The following is an 18,364-nucleotide window of genomic DNA, read 5'->3' as shown; positions in this document are numbered from 1 at the left end:
TTCTGGAATTTTTTAAGGATGTGACAAGTAAAATGGATGAAGGAGAAGTGCACATTGTCAGATTTTAATAAAGGCTATTTTTATACATTTTTGGTTTCACCATGTAGAAATTACAGCAGTGTTTATACATAGTCCTCCCATTTCAGGGCACCATAATGTTTGGGTCGCATGGCTTCACAGGCTCTTCAGCCCAATGACCTTGCAGACCAACATGTCACAACTACACTAGTCCCACCGGCCTGTTTTTGGCCCATAATAAGTGATGAACTCAATAGGATGCAATCAAATCCTTACCTGTATATTTGGTAAGGTGATTGTGATTTGTTCCCCTTTGCCCACTTCAAGATCTCCTTCGCATGCAGTGTCAATGGACGCGGGCTTGAAATCGTCTGGAACATAAAACAGAACCCGTTGCACAATCATGAAAGATCCTATCATGTTATACAGTCTGGATATCAATCTTTAATTTAGGCTTTTGAGATACCGAGCAGAACAGCCCCTTCGGCCTAAGTGGTCGCCAACCAGCAGCAACCCCATACATTAACACTCTCCTACACACTAGGGACAATTTACAATATTTCTGAATTAGCCTGCAAACTTGCACGCATTTGGAGGGTGGGAGGAAACCAGAGCACCTGAAGAAAATTCACATTGGTCACAGGGAGAACGTACAAACTCTGCACAGACAGCAGCCATAGTCAGGATCAAGCCAGGGTCCCAGGTGCTGCACCACTGTGCGGCCCAGCACAATGATGGAAGGCGTTTAATAATAATAATAATAATAATATTAATAATAATAAATACTTTATTGATCCCCTCAGGGAAATTCAGATGTCCAGAAGCCCCCAACCAACAAACCCACAGATTCAAAACGAACACAGACAGAAAATACATAGAATACACTGTGGACACTACCTGAGAGCAATAAATACTTAAAAAGACCAATAATTAACAATTAAAAATTAAAAATTGCAAGAATGCATCCCCCTACAGACTGGCGGTCCGAATTATAAAATCTAATGGCTGCAGTGGTGAAGGATCTCCTGAACTGCTCCATTCTACAGGGCAGGGAGAGGAGCCGGTTGTTGTTCCGAGTACTCTTTTGACTCTCCAGAATTACATGGAGAGGATGCCCGGGGTTTTTCAGGATGACCTGCACCTTGTGCCTCATACGCCATCCAGAGTCTACTCTCCCCTCCAGCACTGAGCTAGCTCGTTTAACCAGTTTGACCAGCTTCTTGTTGTTTTTTGCACTAATGCTGTTGCCCCAGCAGACAACAGTGTAGAAAATAACACTTGCAACCACAGTGTTGTAAAACATGTGCAGCATGCCATTACATAGAAACATAGAAACATAGAAATAGGTGCAGGAGTAGGCCATTCGGCCCTTCAAGCCTGCACCGCCATTCAATATGATCATGGCTGATCATCCAACTCAGTATCCCGTACCTGCCTTCTCTCCATACCCCCTGATCCCCTTAGCCACAAGGGCCACATCTAACTCCCTCTTAAATATAGCCAATGAACTGGCCTCAACTACCCTCTGTGGCAGAGAGTTCCAGAGATTCACCACTCTCTGTGTGAAAAAAGTTCTTCTCATCTCGGTTTTAAAGGATTTCCCCTTTATCCTTAAGCTGTGACCCCTTGTCCTGGAACACACATTGAAGGATTTGAGCCTTCTGAGGAAAAAGAGTCTGCTCTGGCCTTTTTTGTAGGGAGTCAGAGTTGACAGACCAGTCCAGTTTGTTATCGAGGTGCACTCCAAGGTATTTATATGTCTGCACCACCTCAATGTCAGCCCCTGCAGCGTTGACCGGCTGAAGGGGGAGCTTGGACCTGCCAAAGTTAACCACCATCTCTTTAGTCTTAGTTGTGTTCAGGATGAGACAGTTCTCTTCACTCCAGGCACAAAAGGAACTGGTCAAGTTCCTGTATTCCTCCTCCTGCCCGTTCCTTACACATGCCACAATCGCTGTATCATCTGAATATTTCTGTACGTGGCATGTGTCAGACTTATAGTTAAAGTCTGCTGTATACAGGGTGAAGAGGAACGGGGCCAGAACCGTTCCCTGTGGGGCACCAACATTGCACACCACTGTGCCAGAGACACTGTCCTCCAGCTTGACAAACTGTGGTCGACCCGTCAGGTAGTCGTCTATCCAGGAGATAAGTGTGGAATCCACCCCCATCTTCTTAAGCTTGTCATTCAGAATCTGGGGTTGGATGGTGTTGAACGCACTTGAGAAGTCGAAGAACATAATCCTCACATAGCCACCGGGTTTGTCCAAAAAGGAGTAGATCCGGTACAGCATGTAGAGGACTGCGTCATCCACCCCGATGTTCTCCTGGTATGCAAACTGTAGTGGGTCGAGTGCGTGCTGGACTTGTGGTCTCAGGAGACGAATGAGTAGCCGCTCCATTGTTTTCATGATATGGGATGTAAGGGCCACCGGTCTGTAGTCGTTAATCTCGGTCGGCCGCCCTGCTTTGGGAACCGGCACGAGACATGATGTTTTCCACAGACCTGGTACCCTCCCTGACTGGAGGCTCAGGTTGAAAATGATCTGGATCGGCTCCGCCAGCTGAGCTGCACAGTCTTTTAGTAGCCTGGGGCATACACCATCAGGGCCAGCTGCTTTACCAGGGTGCAACCTCCTCAGCTCAACTCTCACCTCGTCCGCCGTGAAGAACAGTTGAGGAGATGCCGGCATAGGAGGTGCTGCACCTGTAGAGGTGGGAGGGGATACCAGATCAAACCTGTTATAGAACAGGTTAAACTCTTTGGCCTTGTCGACGTCTCCTGACGGCTGGCTTCCCTTCTCCTTGAAGCCAGTGATGGTGTTCATTCCTCTCCACACTTCTTTGATGTTGTTGTACTGCAGTTTCTTCTCCAGCTTCCTTTTATAGTCCCCTTTTGCCTGCTTCATACTCCTTTTCAAGTGGTGCTGTACCCTCTTGATTTTAAGAAGGAACTGCAGATGCTGGAAAATCAAAGGTAGACAAAAGTGCTGGAGAAACTCAGTGGGTGCAGCAGCATCCATGGAGAGAAGGAAATAGGCAACGTTTCAGGCCAAAACGTTGCCTATTTCCTTCGCTCCATAGATGCTGCTGCTGCACCTGCTGTGTTTCACCAGCACTTTTGTCTACCTACAATGATGGAAGGCATTGACTTCCTGACTGGAAACAAAACTTTGTAACCTGCGAGGAACTCATGCCTGATGCCACATCCATATACCAAAAAGTTGGCCAACCTCAAGGGCCAAGATAGCTGGGTTCCTTGGGATGAAATATTACAAAAGGAATAAACCCTAGAATCAGAATTTATTCGGCAAGTATGTTTTGCAACATACGAGGAATTTCACTGGCCAGACAGTTAAAAGCAACAGACTCAAAAACACATTTTAACATGAACCTCCACCACAGTGACTCCTTCACATTTCTCACTGTGATGGAAGGTGAAATAAAGTTCAAGTCCTTCCCTTGGGTTCTTCCTTGGTCGGGGGCCTCGAGCCCCCGTTGACTCCCGTAGCTGGCGGCGTTTGGACCCTCCGCATCAAGGCGTTCCCACATTCCTCTCAGATAGAATCATACAGTGTGGAAATAGTTCCTTCAGCCTTACTTAGCTACACCCACCAACATGTCCTATTGACACTAGTCCCACCTGTCTGCATTTGGCTCATGTCCCTCTAAATCTGTCTTATCCATGTACCTGTCTAATTGCTTCTTAAAAGTTGCTATAATCCTTGCCTTGGGCGACAGATAGCACAATGGGCTAAGAGTTCGGCTGGCAACCGGAAGGTAGCCGGTTCAAATCCCGCTTGGAGTGCATACTGTCGTTGTGTCCTTGGGCAAGACACTTCACCCACCTTTGCCTGTAATGGAATGTACGGCGGCAGGCACGGGCACACTGCGACGCCCTGTGTCTCCCTTTCAAGGGAGATGCTAAAAATGCATTTCGTTGTCTCTGTACTGTACACTGACAATGACAATAAATTGAATCATTTCATTTCATTTCATTTCATTTCATTTCAATCATTTCATTTCATTTTCAACCACCTCCCACGGAGGAGATACCAAACGTAGACTCGGCGATCATTTCGCAGAACACCTTCGCTCAGTCCGCCTAGGCCTACCCGATCTCCTGGTGCCAAACACTTTACTTCCCCTTCCCACACTGACATTTCTGTCCTCCAAACGCTAATTACACAGAAACGTAGAAAATAGGTGCAGGAGTAGGCCATTCGGCCCTGCACCGCCATTCAATATGATCATGGCTGATCATCCAATAATTGGAGGAACAGCGTCTCATATTTTGCTTGGGCCGCTTACAATCCAGTGGTATGAATATTGACATCTCTAACTTCAAGTAACCCTTGCATCCCCCCTCTCTCTCTCCATCCCTCCCCCACCCAAGTCGTACCAACTTCAAAATTGTCCTGCTGAGTGTCATTGTGGTACTCGTTCTCACCGAGCACAGATAACAATGGCCTGTTTCCTCTATCATCATTACCTTTTACATCTTTCAGTCATTTGTTCTATATCTCTTAGTTCTTAGGACTAACGGAATCAAGGGATATGGGGAAAAATGGGTACTGATTTTGGATGCAGCCAAGATCATATTGAAAGGTGATGCTGGCTCGAAGGGTCGAATGGCCTACGCCTATTTTTCTATTTTTCTGTATATCTCTCGTTTCCCTTTCCTCTGACTCTCAGTCTGAAGAAGGGTCCCAACCCGAAATGTCATCTATTGTTTTTGTCCAGAGATGCTGTCTGACCCGCTGAGTTACCCCAGCTTTTTGTAAATTGTCCCTAATGTGTAGGATAGTGCAGGTGTACGGGGGAGAAAAAATAAAAATAAAAATCGCTGGCTGATGCGGACGCAGTGAGCGGAAGGGCCTGTTTCGCATTGTATCTCTAAAACTAAGATAAAACAAAAACCAATCAAAAGCTCTTCCAACTTTCTCAGCAGCTATACATGCATTTGTTAGCGTTATAGACAAAAATGCTGGAGAAACACAGCGGGTGCGGCAGCATCTATGGAGCGAAGGAAATAGGCAACCTTTGGGCCCGAAACCTATTAGCGTTATATTTGGTAGTGCTCACAAAACATTCATTATACCAGGCATCCTTGTGGGGCTATACTCCTTCCCTTGTTTGAGGGCCATCTCCACCAGACCCTGCACCCCAATGAGCAGCAGCGGAAGGACCCTAGGCTGTGGCCCCCACAGAGCCTCAGCATTGGCTGCACCAAGCATCAGAGTGTCCCTCCACACGTACTCCTGCAGTCTCGAATGGGCCGATCAAGGGTGTAGATAGAGTGTGCAAACAAACCTGACCCAAATAGACACAGTGTGTGTGTGTGTGTTTTATACTGCATCTGCCATGCATTTGCCAACCCTCCCAGCCTATCCAAGTCACCTTGCAGCCTCCTAGCATCCTCCTCACAGCTAACACTGCCCCCCAGCTTCGTGTCATCCACAATCTTGGAGATAGTGCATTCAATTCCCTCGTCCAAATCATTAATATATATTGTACTTAGCTGGGGTCCCAGCACTGAGCCGTGCGGTACCTCACCAGTCATGCCTGTCATTCTGAAAAGGACCCGTTTACTCCTATTCTTTGTTTCCTGTTTTCCAGCCAGTTCTCTATCCACATCAATACTGAACCCCCAATTACATATGACAATTAAACACCCGTGTCTCTAGAACACTCACATGCTATAAATGAGTAAATATGCTGCCAAGAAAACCTCTCAGTAAACAGTGAGAGTAAATGCAAAATTTGCACCCTGCAAGACACACTTCAATGCCACCCAGAAAATGTCTTCACTTTCCAAATATAAAATTCACAAAAGGACAAAATGTTGGAGTAACTCAGCGGATCAGGCAACATCTCTGGAGAACATTTCGCTTTGAAACGTCACCTATCCATGGTCTCCAGAGACGCTGTCCGACCCGCTGAGTTACTTCAGCATTTTGTGTCCTGTGTAACTGAGTATCTGCAGTCCCATGTTTCTATATTAAACAACAGCAGTATGAAATGATAGGACGCAGCATAAAATTAAAACATGATAGGACGGACGCCAAAAAGTTTCCTCTGCATTCTTGGAGCCTACCAGGGAGAAGGTAATGTTGTGTAGACTGTTTTGAAGTTAAGGAGCCAAGCACTCACCCGTAGGTACAGATTTTTTTATTATTTTTTTGGTTAAATGTAGTGTTTGGTGTTTTTTTAAAATATTTTTAAATGTGTAAAGGTTGGTACTGGAAATCGCTTCAAGAAAGTCGGGTCTTGTCGTGGGGCTAGCACCGTGCCTCTGTGATAGATTCGGGGCTTCGGAGCGGCGGTGACCGCTTTATTGGAGCTCCAGCAACACAGCCGCAGCCGCAGGTACCATCGGGAGCTCGCGGGTCTGGGAGGAGAGAGAGAAGCTGTTCTCCAGTGTCACGGGGTTGAACCAGATTACATCACCCGACGGCTTCAAGGCCGTGGGAATCGCCCGAACCTTGTTTTCAACCGGGAGAAATCGCCAAAATTGGGAGGACATCGGTAGAGGAGAACAGGGGAGAGAAAAGACTTGCCTTCCATGTGGCCAAAATTAGGGCACATGGCTATTGTTTGAGGAAGAGTGCTGAAATGTGAAAATTAGGGCACATGAAAGAGTGGTTGGTTGGCAGACAGGAAACAGTAGGGATTAACGGGTCCCTTTCAGAATGGCAGGCAGTGACTAGTGGGGTACCGCAAGGCTCGGTGCTGGGACCGCAGCTATTTACAATACATCAATGATTTAGATTAAGGGATTCAAAGTAACATCATCAAATTTGCATACGACACAAAGCTGGGTGGCAGTGTGAACTGTGAGGAGGATGTTATGAGAATGCAGGGTGACTTGGACAGGTTGGGTGAGTGGGCAGATAGATGCATGGCAGATACAGTTTAATGTGGATAAATGTGAGGTTATCCACTTTGGTAGCAAAAACAGGAAGGCAGATTATTATCCAAATGGTGTCAAATTGGGAAAAGGGGAAGGACAACGGGATCTGGGGATCCTTGTTCATCAGTCAATGAAAGTAAGCATGCAGGTACAGCAGGCAGTAACGAAAGGGAATGGCATGTTGGCCTTCATAACAAGAGTAGTCGAGTATAGGACCAAAGAGGCCCTCCTGCAATTGTATAGGGCCCTAGTGAGACCACACCTGGAGTATTGTGTGCAGTTTTGGTCCCCTAATTTGCGGATTATCATTCTTGCTATTGAGGGTGTGCAACGTAGGTTTTCAATGTTAATTCCCGGGATGGCGGGACTGTCATCTGCTGAGAGAATGGAGCGGATGCTCTGGATAAAATACTCTGGATTTTAAAAGGATGAGAGGGGATCTTATTTACACGTAGGATTATTAAGGGTTTGGACACACGCTGGAGGAAGGAAAAATGTTCCCGATGTTGGGGGAGTCCAGATCCAGGGGCCACAGTTTAAGAATAAAGATCATGCCATTTAGAAAACACTTTTTCACAGAGATTTGTCATTCTGTGTAATCTTTTGCCTCAGAGGGTGATGGCCGGTTCTCTGGATACTTTCAAGAGAGAGCTAGAAAGCTCTTAAAGATAGGGGATATGGGGAGAAGGCAGCAAAGGGGTACTGATTGGGGATGATCAGCCATGATCATATTGAATGGCAGTGCCCATGATCATATTGAATGGCAGTGCAGGCTCAGAGGACCGAATGGCCTACTCCTGCCGATACTCCTATTGTCGATTTAGATCTGCAATTTGGTGGCCAATTTGCCTACCTTTGGGGAGGGATATGGAAGCAGAGATATTATATTTAATTTAGGAGTGCATTGAATGTTCTTTATTTAATTAAAAGCCAGGAAAATGCAAGACTGCAAAATACAAGGTGAAGGAGCCATTCATGCTTAGGCTAGTGGTAGGCATATTGGTGGTATATTATATTATTTTCTTTAGGTATTTCTAGCAGTATTATTTTGAACGCTTGGGGGTGGGCATTTGGTACGTAGATGGGCGTTACATATATCATAGTTGGAGAGGGAGTGACCGGATCAGACCAGGCAAGGGAGAGAGAGTACACAGTTCAGACCAGACGAGAGGGAACAGAAAGTTACAGCTTGCATGAGAATAAGGAATACCTGGTATGAATCATCGCTTTGTTTGTACAAATACTTCAATATAGAATCAATTAAACTGGAATTAATGACTGGAGGATCCGGTTTTTTATCGTCTGCGTAAGTTCACTCCGAGCTGCCTGTGTAGTAATGGCACCGGAGAGTTGTAATTTGGAAAAGTTTGAAATTGCCATTACGCTAAAGTAAGAACTATTCTCTATGAGTGAAACATGGAGCTTGTGAATCATTCAAACGGAACAAAGGATTGTTTTATTTCATAAGCATGATATCGCCACTCCGATTACTGGACAAGATTGCCACCTGAACTTTTCTGACTAATGAAGATTGGAAACTTCGGAAGCCTATGCGCAGGGAATTAGTGAGTAGTACAGCATTAAACTTTATTGGAGAAGCTGAACGTACTGCATTAAGCTGTATTGGAAAACGGCTGTCACTGTGGAGGTTTTTTGAAGTGACCTTGAGAATCACAACGATATCTGTTGTTTATAATTCCAGCTCAGTTGTTTTGAATTCCAGCCTGTAAGCATGCGCTTTTTAACGTCAACATGTCTTAAAGCCAGTATGTCTAAAGCTCAGCCACAAGAGGGAGGTGTGGAACAGGATTCTGGAAAAGAAAGAAGAACCATTAAGCTCGCCGACAAAGGCCAGGTATTGTTAATGGAAAGGTATCAGAAGTCAAGAAACACGATATGTAAACAAGCTAACAACTTAATTGAATAGCTGAAGGAGCTCATGAAATCAGATGAGAATGTGAATGAAGTACAATCTAACCTGGTTCAATTAACCAAGCTCTGCAATGAAGTCAGAGAAAACCATGAGTCATTGGTTAAAGTACCACTGCCTGAAAGGCAAAATCAGTGGTTTCAAGAAGACAATCGACAACAGACAATAGGTGCAAGAGTAGACCATTCGGCCCTACGAGCCAGCACCACCATTCACTGTGATCATCCACTCCGTTCCTACCTTCTCACCCCATCCCCTGACTGTGCTATCTTTAAGAGCTCTATCTAACTCTCTTGAAAGCATCCAGGGAATTAGTCTCCACTGCCTTTCAAGGCAGAGAATTCTACATTCACAACTCTCAGGGTGAAAAAGTTTTTCCTCATTGTTCTAAATTGAATCGTTTAAAGGTTTTAAACAAGATGTAGAAAGGTGGTTATCTGAAGTTGGACTGCAAACTACGCACTCTATAATTGAAAGTACCATGCAACAGTGATGTGGAATCAGAAGCAATTTGACCTGAAGACAGCATTTCAAATGCTTCAAAGCAAAGATTAAGCCACCAATCTGGTTCTGCATCATGTGGATCTTCAAGGGTCTCTGCTCGTATTGAAGTTCAGGCAGATAGGGCTGTTCTCTTGGAACGGGCTGCCGCCATGAGGAAAAAGCACAAGCTTGAGGCTCAAAAGGAGCAATAGAAAAGAGAGTGTGCTGGCAGCAACCAATGCCAAGCTTGAACTTGAGGCACAAGATAAATATTTTAAAAGAGAGATGGAACAGAGACGGAGCTCAAGCTGATGCAAGGTTTAATGCACTTGATGACAAAGGGTCAAGAAGCAGCTCTAGAGTATCTCATGGGAGCTCTTGTGTGAGAAAAGGAGCTGCTCAAAGGGAAACATCAGCTAAATTAAATCTACAGGCAGATGAATATTTGCCTGATCACGTGCAACAGGTTGTTAAACCAAAACAAACAGCTCTCAGGCCACCTGTTAGAGCTCATATGAGCAGGGGTATGGATGGGGCATGTTAGTACTACCCTCCCTGCACGGAATGATGGAAACCAACGTGCTATCTGGAAATTAATGAAGAAGCAGAATGAGATTACTACTCTTCTGGCTCAACAAAATCTCTCTTCTACTTTACCACCGAGACATTCCTGTTTATGATGGTGGTCCTTTGCAGGTTCTGAGGTTTTCATTACGGCATTGTGAGAAAGGAGTGGAAAGAAAAACTAATTAGTCATTGCTTGCATTTTCTAGAGCAATACACAAGAGGGTATGCAAAGGACTTAGTCCACAGTTGCCAACATTAGTCTCCAGACGAGGGCTATCAAAAGGCAAAAGATTTGCTTAAAGAATATTTTGGTCACAAACATAAGATTGCCAATGCATATATGGTCAAGGCCTTTGCTTGGTCAGTAATCAAGCAAGAGGATTTGAAGGCATTGCATGCGTTCTCGCTGTTTCTTCGCAGTCGTTGCAATGCTATGGAACATCTCGCCAATATGGAGGAAATGAATGTTGCTTCCAATATGAAGACTATCCTTCTGAAACTGCCTTACAAGCTCAGAGACAAGTGGAGGGACAGGGTATGTCAGCTACAGGAAGAGCGTGGACGTCAACCTACATTTTCTGAAATGGTAGACTTCATGGAGAGGCAGGTGAAGATAGTCAGATCCACTTTTTGCAAACATTCAGGATGCTAGACCAATTGCAATCGTCAACGTCTCTACTTTTGCTAAAGCAAGAGAAAGATCAGGACCAAAGGGAAGCAGTTTTGCAACAACCGTAATATCTGTAGAAACAGCAGTGCAAGTAAATCTGACAACAGGTGAAATGAGAAGAAATGTATCTACCACTAATACTCAAGGTTCTGGTTTGTTCTGTAATAAAAGTGGCCACACATTAAGGCGGTGTCTACTGATCAGGAAGAAGGGACACGAAGATAAGATAGACTTCTTAAGCTTTGGATGTTTGAAGAAAGGACACACGAGTAGATACTGCAAGAGCTGTATGACTTGTGACGTGTTCAACCAAGATCATCCTGAAATATTTCATGTTGAACAAAAGAACACAGAGAAGCCGGAGCATACAGAACAGAATGAGAAGCCAACTGCGAGTGATGCTGTTTCCTCATCCAAGATGTGTGGGCATATTGGGGCCGGTGATGAAACCTGCATCTTCTCCATCTTATCAATACAGGTAAAGAGCCGCAAGGGGGACACGGTATAGCAAACATACGCATTTTTGGATCATTGAAATTCAACTACCTTTTGCACTGAAAGCTTGATGAGATGGCTGAACATTACAGGATCTTTTTTTTTTTTTTAATGTGCGCTAAAAGTTTGTATATTCTCCAGTTTGTTTCATGTGGGGGGAGGGGGAAGGGGAGGGGGAAACCTTCCTTTCAGTTTCTTACCTTGCTGAAGATGCGATTCATTTTCAGATCACATTCTCCAGTCGCTCTGTGGCCTACCATCGATGAAGCTGGAGGCCTCCTCAGTCTGACTTTGGGCCCCACGGCGGAGCGTGGCCTTAAATCGGAGTCGATCCCTTGCCTGGGATCGTTCCAACCGCGGCCTGCGGACTTTACATCGGGAGCTCGCAGTCTCGGGAGAGGCCGTGGATGTCGGGAGCTCCAATGTCACGGAAGGTTCGACCGGCCCCGATGCAGGGTTCGATTGTCCGGCGCGGGGGAGCCGACAACCCCGATGCAGGGGCTGGTCCGCCTCGACGCGGAGAGCCCACCACCGGCTACGGGAGTCAAGATCATCCCATCAACAGAGGGCTCGAGGCCCCCGACTGCAGGAGAGCTAAGGGAAGAGATTGAACTTTTTTTCGCCTTCCATCACAGAGAGGAATGTGGAGGAATCTCTGTGATTGATGTTTATGTTAAAATGTGTTTTGTATGTTCCGTTGCTTTTTATTTGTATGACTGACTTGGCAAATGAAATTCCTCGTATGTTGCAATACATACTTGGCTAATAAAGTATTGTGATTGTGATGGAAAAGACTACGATTCTCTTACATACCATGAATGGAGAAGCCTGTGATCAGTCATCATATTTCAGATTTGGAAATATCTAGTCTGGACAAAGATGATTTTATACAACTATCTGATGTGTGTACACATCAGACCATGCCTGTTTCTCATCTGAACATTCCCAGCCACGAAGGGCTGAAACAATGGCCTTACTTGAAGGATATCAAGATTCCAAAAATAGATTCTGGCATCGACCTACTCATTGGAACAAATGCTACAAAGGTATTGGAACCAAGAGAGTTTGTTAACAGTCAAGGGGATGGACCGTTTGCCGTGAGGACTTTACTGGGGTGGGTCATCTATGATCCCCTGAGAAGAGACAACGAACGCAGGGATGAAAATGGCTGCCCTGCTGCTGCTGTCAATCGAATATCCATTGTGAACCGAGAGGAGCTATTGGTCAAGCAATAAAATCACAACTTCAGTGAAAGAACCAGCAAGGAAGCAGAAGAAATGTCCAAATAAGTAAAATTCTTGGATATTATGAATCGCTCAGCAAAGATGATAGACCGACACTATCTAGACTTATCTTTCAAACAAGAAAGTGTCAGTTTGCCGAATAACCGTTGCATTGCAGAGCATCCAGAGCCTGAAACAGATTTGGCAAGAATAAGAAATTTCATGATGAATATACATCTTTCCTCACAGAAATTATTGATAATTGTTATGCTGAAATGGTACCAGTGGATCAGCTTAACCAAAGTGATGGAGAGATCTGGTTCATCCCACACCATGAGGTGTACCACTCAAGGAAAGGGCCCTTGAGGGGAGTCTTTGACTGTGGTGCAGTCTTCAAAGGAACATCACTTAACTGCCAACTGCTGCAGGGTCCAGGCCTTACCAATTCATTCATTGGAGTGCTCATCAGATTCAGACAACCCGGTTGCTCTGATGGCTGATATCAAAGCAATGTTTCATCAAGATATCAGTAAAGCATATTGACTATTTGCAGTTCCTGTGGTGGCCAGAGGATGGTGCACAATACCAGATGAAGGTACATCTTTTTGGAGCAGACATCACCAAGCTGTGCAAACTTTGGAAGACTGCTGAAGACAACAAAGCCAATTTCCCAGCAGAGGTGACAAACATAGTAAAGAACAACTTCTATGGAGATGATTGTTTAAAGTCCATGCCTTCGGAACAGGAAGCAGTTCGAATGGCAACACACCCGACTTCCCACTGCCAAATGGGAGGATTCATGCTGTCAAAGTGGATCAGCAACAGCTATGCTGTGTTGGCATCCATTCCACTAGAAAATAGAGCCAAAGAGACCAGAGAGTTGGACTTGGACAATGACCATCTGCCTATGGAGAGGGCCCAGGGATTGCACTGGTGCATTGAAACAGATGTGTTCAAGTTCAGAATTGTGGCATAGGAATGACCATACACAAGACGGTAGACAAAATGCTGGAGAAACTCAGCGGGTAAGGCAGCATCTATGGAGCGAAGGAATAGGTCAAGACCTTTCTTCAGACTGATGTGGGGGTGGGGGGGGGAAGAAGAAAGGAAGAGGCAGAGACAGTAGGTTGTTGGGAGAGCTGGGAAGGAGAGGGGAAGGAGGGAGAAAGCAAGGACTACCAGAAATTGGAGAAGTCAATGTTCATACCACTGGGGTGTAAACTACCCAAGTGAAATATGAGGTGCTGCTCCTCCAATTTACGGTGGGACTCACTTTGGCCTGGGAGGAGGCCCAGGACAGAAAAGTCGGATTCGGAATTGGAGGGGCAGTTGAAGAGCTGAGCTACCAGGACATCAGGTTGGTTAATGCGAACTGTGCAGAGGTGTTGGACGAAGCAATCGCCAAGCCTGCGCTTGGTCTCACCGATGTAGAGCAGTTGATACCTAGAGCAGCGGATGCAATAGATGAGGTTGGAGGAGGTGCAGGTGGAAAGACTGCTTGGGTCCGTGGATGGAGTCAATGGGGGAGGTAAAGCGACAAGTGTAGCATTTCCTGTGGTTGCAAGGGAAAGTACCAGGGGAGGGGGCATTTTGTCCGTGGTTGGCTCTGTATATGAAACTTTAGGATCTCTAGCACCATATACTCTGCCGGCCAGGCTGATTATGCAGGAACTCTATAAGGAAATCCTCGGATGCGATGAGAACATATCCCAAACCTTCTCTCAGCGATGGACAGATCTCAATAAGATGTCGGAATTTTAAGCAAACTTTGGTCAAATCAGATATGCATAGCTGCACCACTTTTCAGCTGCAAGTGAAAGTGGCTACGGTACGGTTTATATCTAAGATAAAAAATGATAACAAAGAGGTGCATGGAGCATTCATAATGGGACAAGCCAAAGTGGCACCATTGAAACAAATGACGATTCCCAGAATGGAGCTTACAGCTGCAGTCCTAGCTGTCAGAGTGGACATAACGTTGCAATAGGAATTACAGCTTCTACTGGAGCAATCCATCTTCTGGACTGATAGCACAACTGTGCTTAAAGGGCCTGTCCCACTTGGGTGACTTCTTAGGGATGCTACTAATGTATCACAATGGAGATATGTTGGCACCAAGGGATATCCTGCAGATGAAGCATCTAGAGCAGGGATCGGCTACCTGGTTCTATAAAGGGGCCAGGACTCATGCCTGTGAGCGGATGGCGGCCACATCTATCACAAGTACACATGGATCCCGCCCCCAACCCGCCCCGGATGGCAGGCATCATCACATGTTCACACAGATCCCGCCATTTCGACAACACCACCCGGAGCGGTGGCCCTGAGTTACAGGCGCTCACGAACATGGTGCACCTATGGACCATTGCCTTGGCTCTGTCCTGAAGGGGGTGGCTCAAATACTCACACTCACTCATCCCCGGCCTATTGACAACCCCGATCCTGACAGTGAAGCCCAGACACAGAAGGTGCGCGGCCGTGCCGGTGGCTTTGTGCCGGATGCGGTACAGCCAGAGCTCGGCACTCAGCCACGCTCGACGCCACTGCCATTGCGGCCGCCAGTGCAGACCTCCTTGCGTCACCGCGCCTGGGCGCCGTGGGCCCAGGAGGTACTGGAGATGACGGAAGTCTGCAGGCCGGATAATTACGGGAGAGGGGGGGAAAATACACCTGTGGGCCGGATGATTTTGGGTTACGGGCCGCATTCAGCCCAGGGGCCGTAGGTTGCCGACCCCTGCTCTAGAGGACTAACAGCCGACTGTTTCTTAAGCAATAACAGATGGATCAAGGGACCAGAGTTTCTCTGCAAGCCAGAGAGTGGCCAAAGCTTAACCTGAAATCTGCAATCTCTGCTAATGATCCAGAAATCAAGCCAGAACACATCATTTTCAAGGATCCATTGGACTCAACAAACTCTCTAATTACGTATTTCTCATCATGGAGGAAGCTGAAGACTGTAGTAGCTTGGCTTCTTAAAATAAGGACGATGCTCTTGCAGTTGACTCGAAAAAGAAAGGAGATTGTTATGATAAGTAGCTTTGAAGAACATCCTGGCAAACTAAAGGAAAGGGTTGATAAAGAGATGAAGTCTTTAAAGCAACATTTTGGTAAGACCGATAACATATGTCTGCTCCAAGAAGCCAAAGAAAAAGGAAGAAGAGAATATTAAATGCATACTTTTGTTTTTAATAATAGTTAAAGCTTTTATAGCTCCTTTTAATGTTTATTGGTAATTGTTTTGTTATATACGTAGAACAATTAGGAGCCGGTGTGCAGGAGCCATTCATGCTTAGGCTAGTTACTGTTGGCATATTACATTATTTTGTGTAGGTATTTCTAGCAGTATTATTATGAACGCTTGGGGGTGGGCATTTGATATACATTACAAATATCATAGATGGAGAAGGAGTGACTGGATCAGACCAGGCAAGGGAGAGAGAGTACACAGTTCTGACCAGTTGAGAGAACGGAAAGTTATAGCTTGTATGAGAATAAGGAATACTGGGTATGAATCATTTCTTTGTTTGCACCACTACTTCAATAAAGAATCAATTAAATTGGAAATAACTGGAGGATCCGTTTTTTTTATCGTCTGCGCGAGTTCACTCCTTTGCGCAAGTCCACGCCTGTGTAGTAATGGCAACGGAAAGTTTGAAATTGCCATTACACAAGGTCAACTACAATCCACCATGAACCACAACAATGCCACAATAACCATCACAGCCAGCAAGGGGTGAAGATAAAGATTGAAACCACTCCGTATATAGGTTAGTCATGTCATATAGGTATTCTGAACACATAATCCTTCATTTTAGTTGATTTGACCAACACAAAACTTCATTTGACCAACACAAAATTTAACAACCATCCAAAGCATGAGCCAGTCCCAACACAGATAAACGAAGGTATGACAAACTCAACAATCAGAGCTCACCTCAACCTTTCCACCCTCCACTCCCTTGCAATCTCTACTCACCCTCTGTTCTATTCTCTCAAATCCTCCTTTTAAAAACTTTCAACACCTGTTACCCCTACCACCTGAAGAAGGGTTTCGGCCCGAAACGTTGCCTATTTCCTTCGCTCCATAGATGCTGCTGCACCCGCTGAGTTTCTCCAGCTTTTCTGTGTAACCCCTACCACCTGAACTCACTACCACCTGTTTCCCTCCCCTCACCTTCCCCCCCCCCCCCCCCTGCTTCCCCTCCCATCCCACCTCCCACCCACCCACCACCATTTGATTTCCCCCAAACCTGCTTCCTTCCTCACCATCTGCTTCCCCCCAGCTGCTTCCTCCAATGACCACCATCTGCTTCCCCCCACAAACCCTGTTAACCTAATCCCCCAAACCTGCTTCGCCATCACCACCACCATCTGGTTTCCCCCCCCCCCACACAACCACCATTTGATTCCCCCAAACCTGCTTATTCCACACCATCTGCTTTTCCCTCAAACCTGCTTTTTCCCCCACAACCCCCAATACACTGATCCCCTCATCCGGCTGCCCCACCACCACCTGATTTCCCCCACACCACCGCCAATTCCCCCAACCTACCTCCCCCCACACCACCAACTGATTCCCCCAAAAATGCTTCCTCCACACTACCATCTGCTTTCCCGCCAAAAAAAACAATACCCTGATCCCCCAAATATGCTTCCACGTAATCACCACCACTACCTGCTCCCCCCCCCACACCACCACCACCATCTGATTCCCCTAAACCTGCTTGCTCCACACCACCATCTGTTTTACCGCCAAACCTCCTTCCCCAAACAAACCCACCATCTGTTTCCCCGCACAAAACTGGCTTCCCTCCCCCAAACCCTACGACTTGTGTGGCCATGGTAGCGCAGCCATAGGGTTGCTGCCTTACAGCGCTTGCAGCGCCAGAGACCCGAGTTCGATCCCGACTATGGGTGCTCCCTGTACGGAGTTTGTACATTGTCTCTGTGCCCATGTGGGTTTTCGCTGAAGTCTTCAGTTCCCTTCCAGACTCCAAAGACGTCGTTCCCTCCCAGACTCCAAAGATGTATAGGTATGTAAGTTAATTGGCTTGGTGTATGTATAAATTGTCACGTGTGTGTGTGTGTGTGTGTGTGTGTTAATAGTGTTAATGTGCGGGTCAGTGCAAACTCGGTGGGCCTGAAGGGCCTGTTTCCGCGCTGTATCTCTAAACTAAAATACCCGGCAGTTACGGTGGCACAGCTGTTGAGTTGCTGCCTAACAGCAAAATGCAGTGCCAGAGACCCGGGTTCATCCCGACTACGGGTGCTGTCTGTATGTATGGAGTTTGTATGTTCTCTCTGTGATCTGCGTGGGTTTTCTCCGAGAACTTCGGTTTCCTCCCACACTCAAAAGACGTACAGGTTTGTAGGTTAATTGGCTTGATAAAATGTTAAATTGTCCAAGATGGCGATATGCAGAGTACTGCCCTGCCGACTACAAAATTCAGAAGGTATGCTGATCCTCCCAACTTGCTTCCCCACCACCACCTGCTTCCCCCTCAGCTTCCTCACCATCACCACCTGATTATGCACACAAACCTGCTTTCACCCCCACACCCTAACCCCCCCCCCAACCTGCTTCACCACCACACGGTTCCCCCCCACCACCACCACCATCTGACCCCCCCCCCCCCCCCCCCCCCCCCCCCCCCCCCCCCCAAACCTGCTACCCCACCACCACCCTTGTCACTCTTCAAGTCACAGCTTGACAACTTTGACTTGGATCATCTCACCAAATTTGGCCACATAAAAATCTAAGTAACCCTTTGGCAACCCGTGCCCACGCGACATAACCTGCACGAGATCCCTTGTGGCTAAAGGGATCGGGGGGGTTATGGAGAGAAGGCAGGTACAGGATACCGAGTTGGATAATCATCCATGATCATATTGAATGGCGGTGCAGGCTCGAAGGGCTGAATGGCCTACTCATGCACCTATTGTCTATGTTTCTATGAGATAGCCCAGCTGTTGGCGGTTGTGCAGTAAACAAGCAGAAGCAGATTCCCCGCACACCACCACCACCATCTGATCCACCCCCCCCCCCCAAACCTGCTTCCCCACAA

At 46.4% G+C, this 18,364-nt stretch overlaps 1 protein-coding gene across 2 annotated transcripts in view; it reads right to left on the bottom strand.

The window, feature by feature from the left end:
- eaf2 (ELL associated factor 2) overlaps positions 1-18,364 on the bottom strand; it is a 40,557-nt gene that overhangs the window by 21,203 nt on the left and 990 nt on the right. Inside the window, exons 1-2 of one of the 2 annotated variants that reach the window (XR_008723096.1) lie at positions 992-3,030; positions 294-389 (exon numbers count right to left, since the gene is read on the bottom strand). Coding sequence is in view for 1 of the 2 variants with exons in the window: in XM_055631767.1 (XP_055487742.1) it covers positions 295-389 (95 nt within the window). In the remaining variant the exon portion in view is untranslated. Of the gene's footprint in view, positions 1-293; positions 390-991; positions 3,031-18,364 lie in introns of those variants that run through there. The other variant, XM_055631767.1, reaches the window with a different exon arrangement.

The sequence above is a fragment of the Leucoraja erinacea genome, unplaced genomic scaffold (genome assembly GCF_028641065.1).
Source record: "Leucoraja erinacea ecotype New England unplaced genomic scaffold, Leri_hhj_1 Leri_89S, whole genome shotgun sequence".
Classification (NCBI taxonomy): domain Eukaryota; kingdom Metazoa; phylum Chordata; class Chondrichthyes; order Rajiformes; family Rajidae; genus Leucoraja; species Leucoraja erinaceus.
The sequence above is the reverse complement of the archived record's forward strand: the minus strand, read 5'-3'. Positions and strand labels throughout refer to the sequence as shown.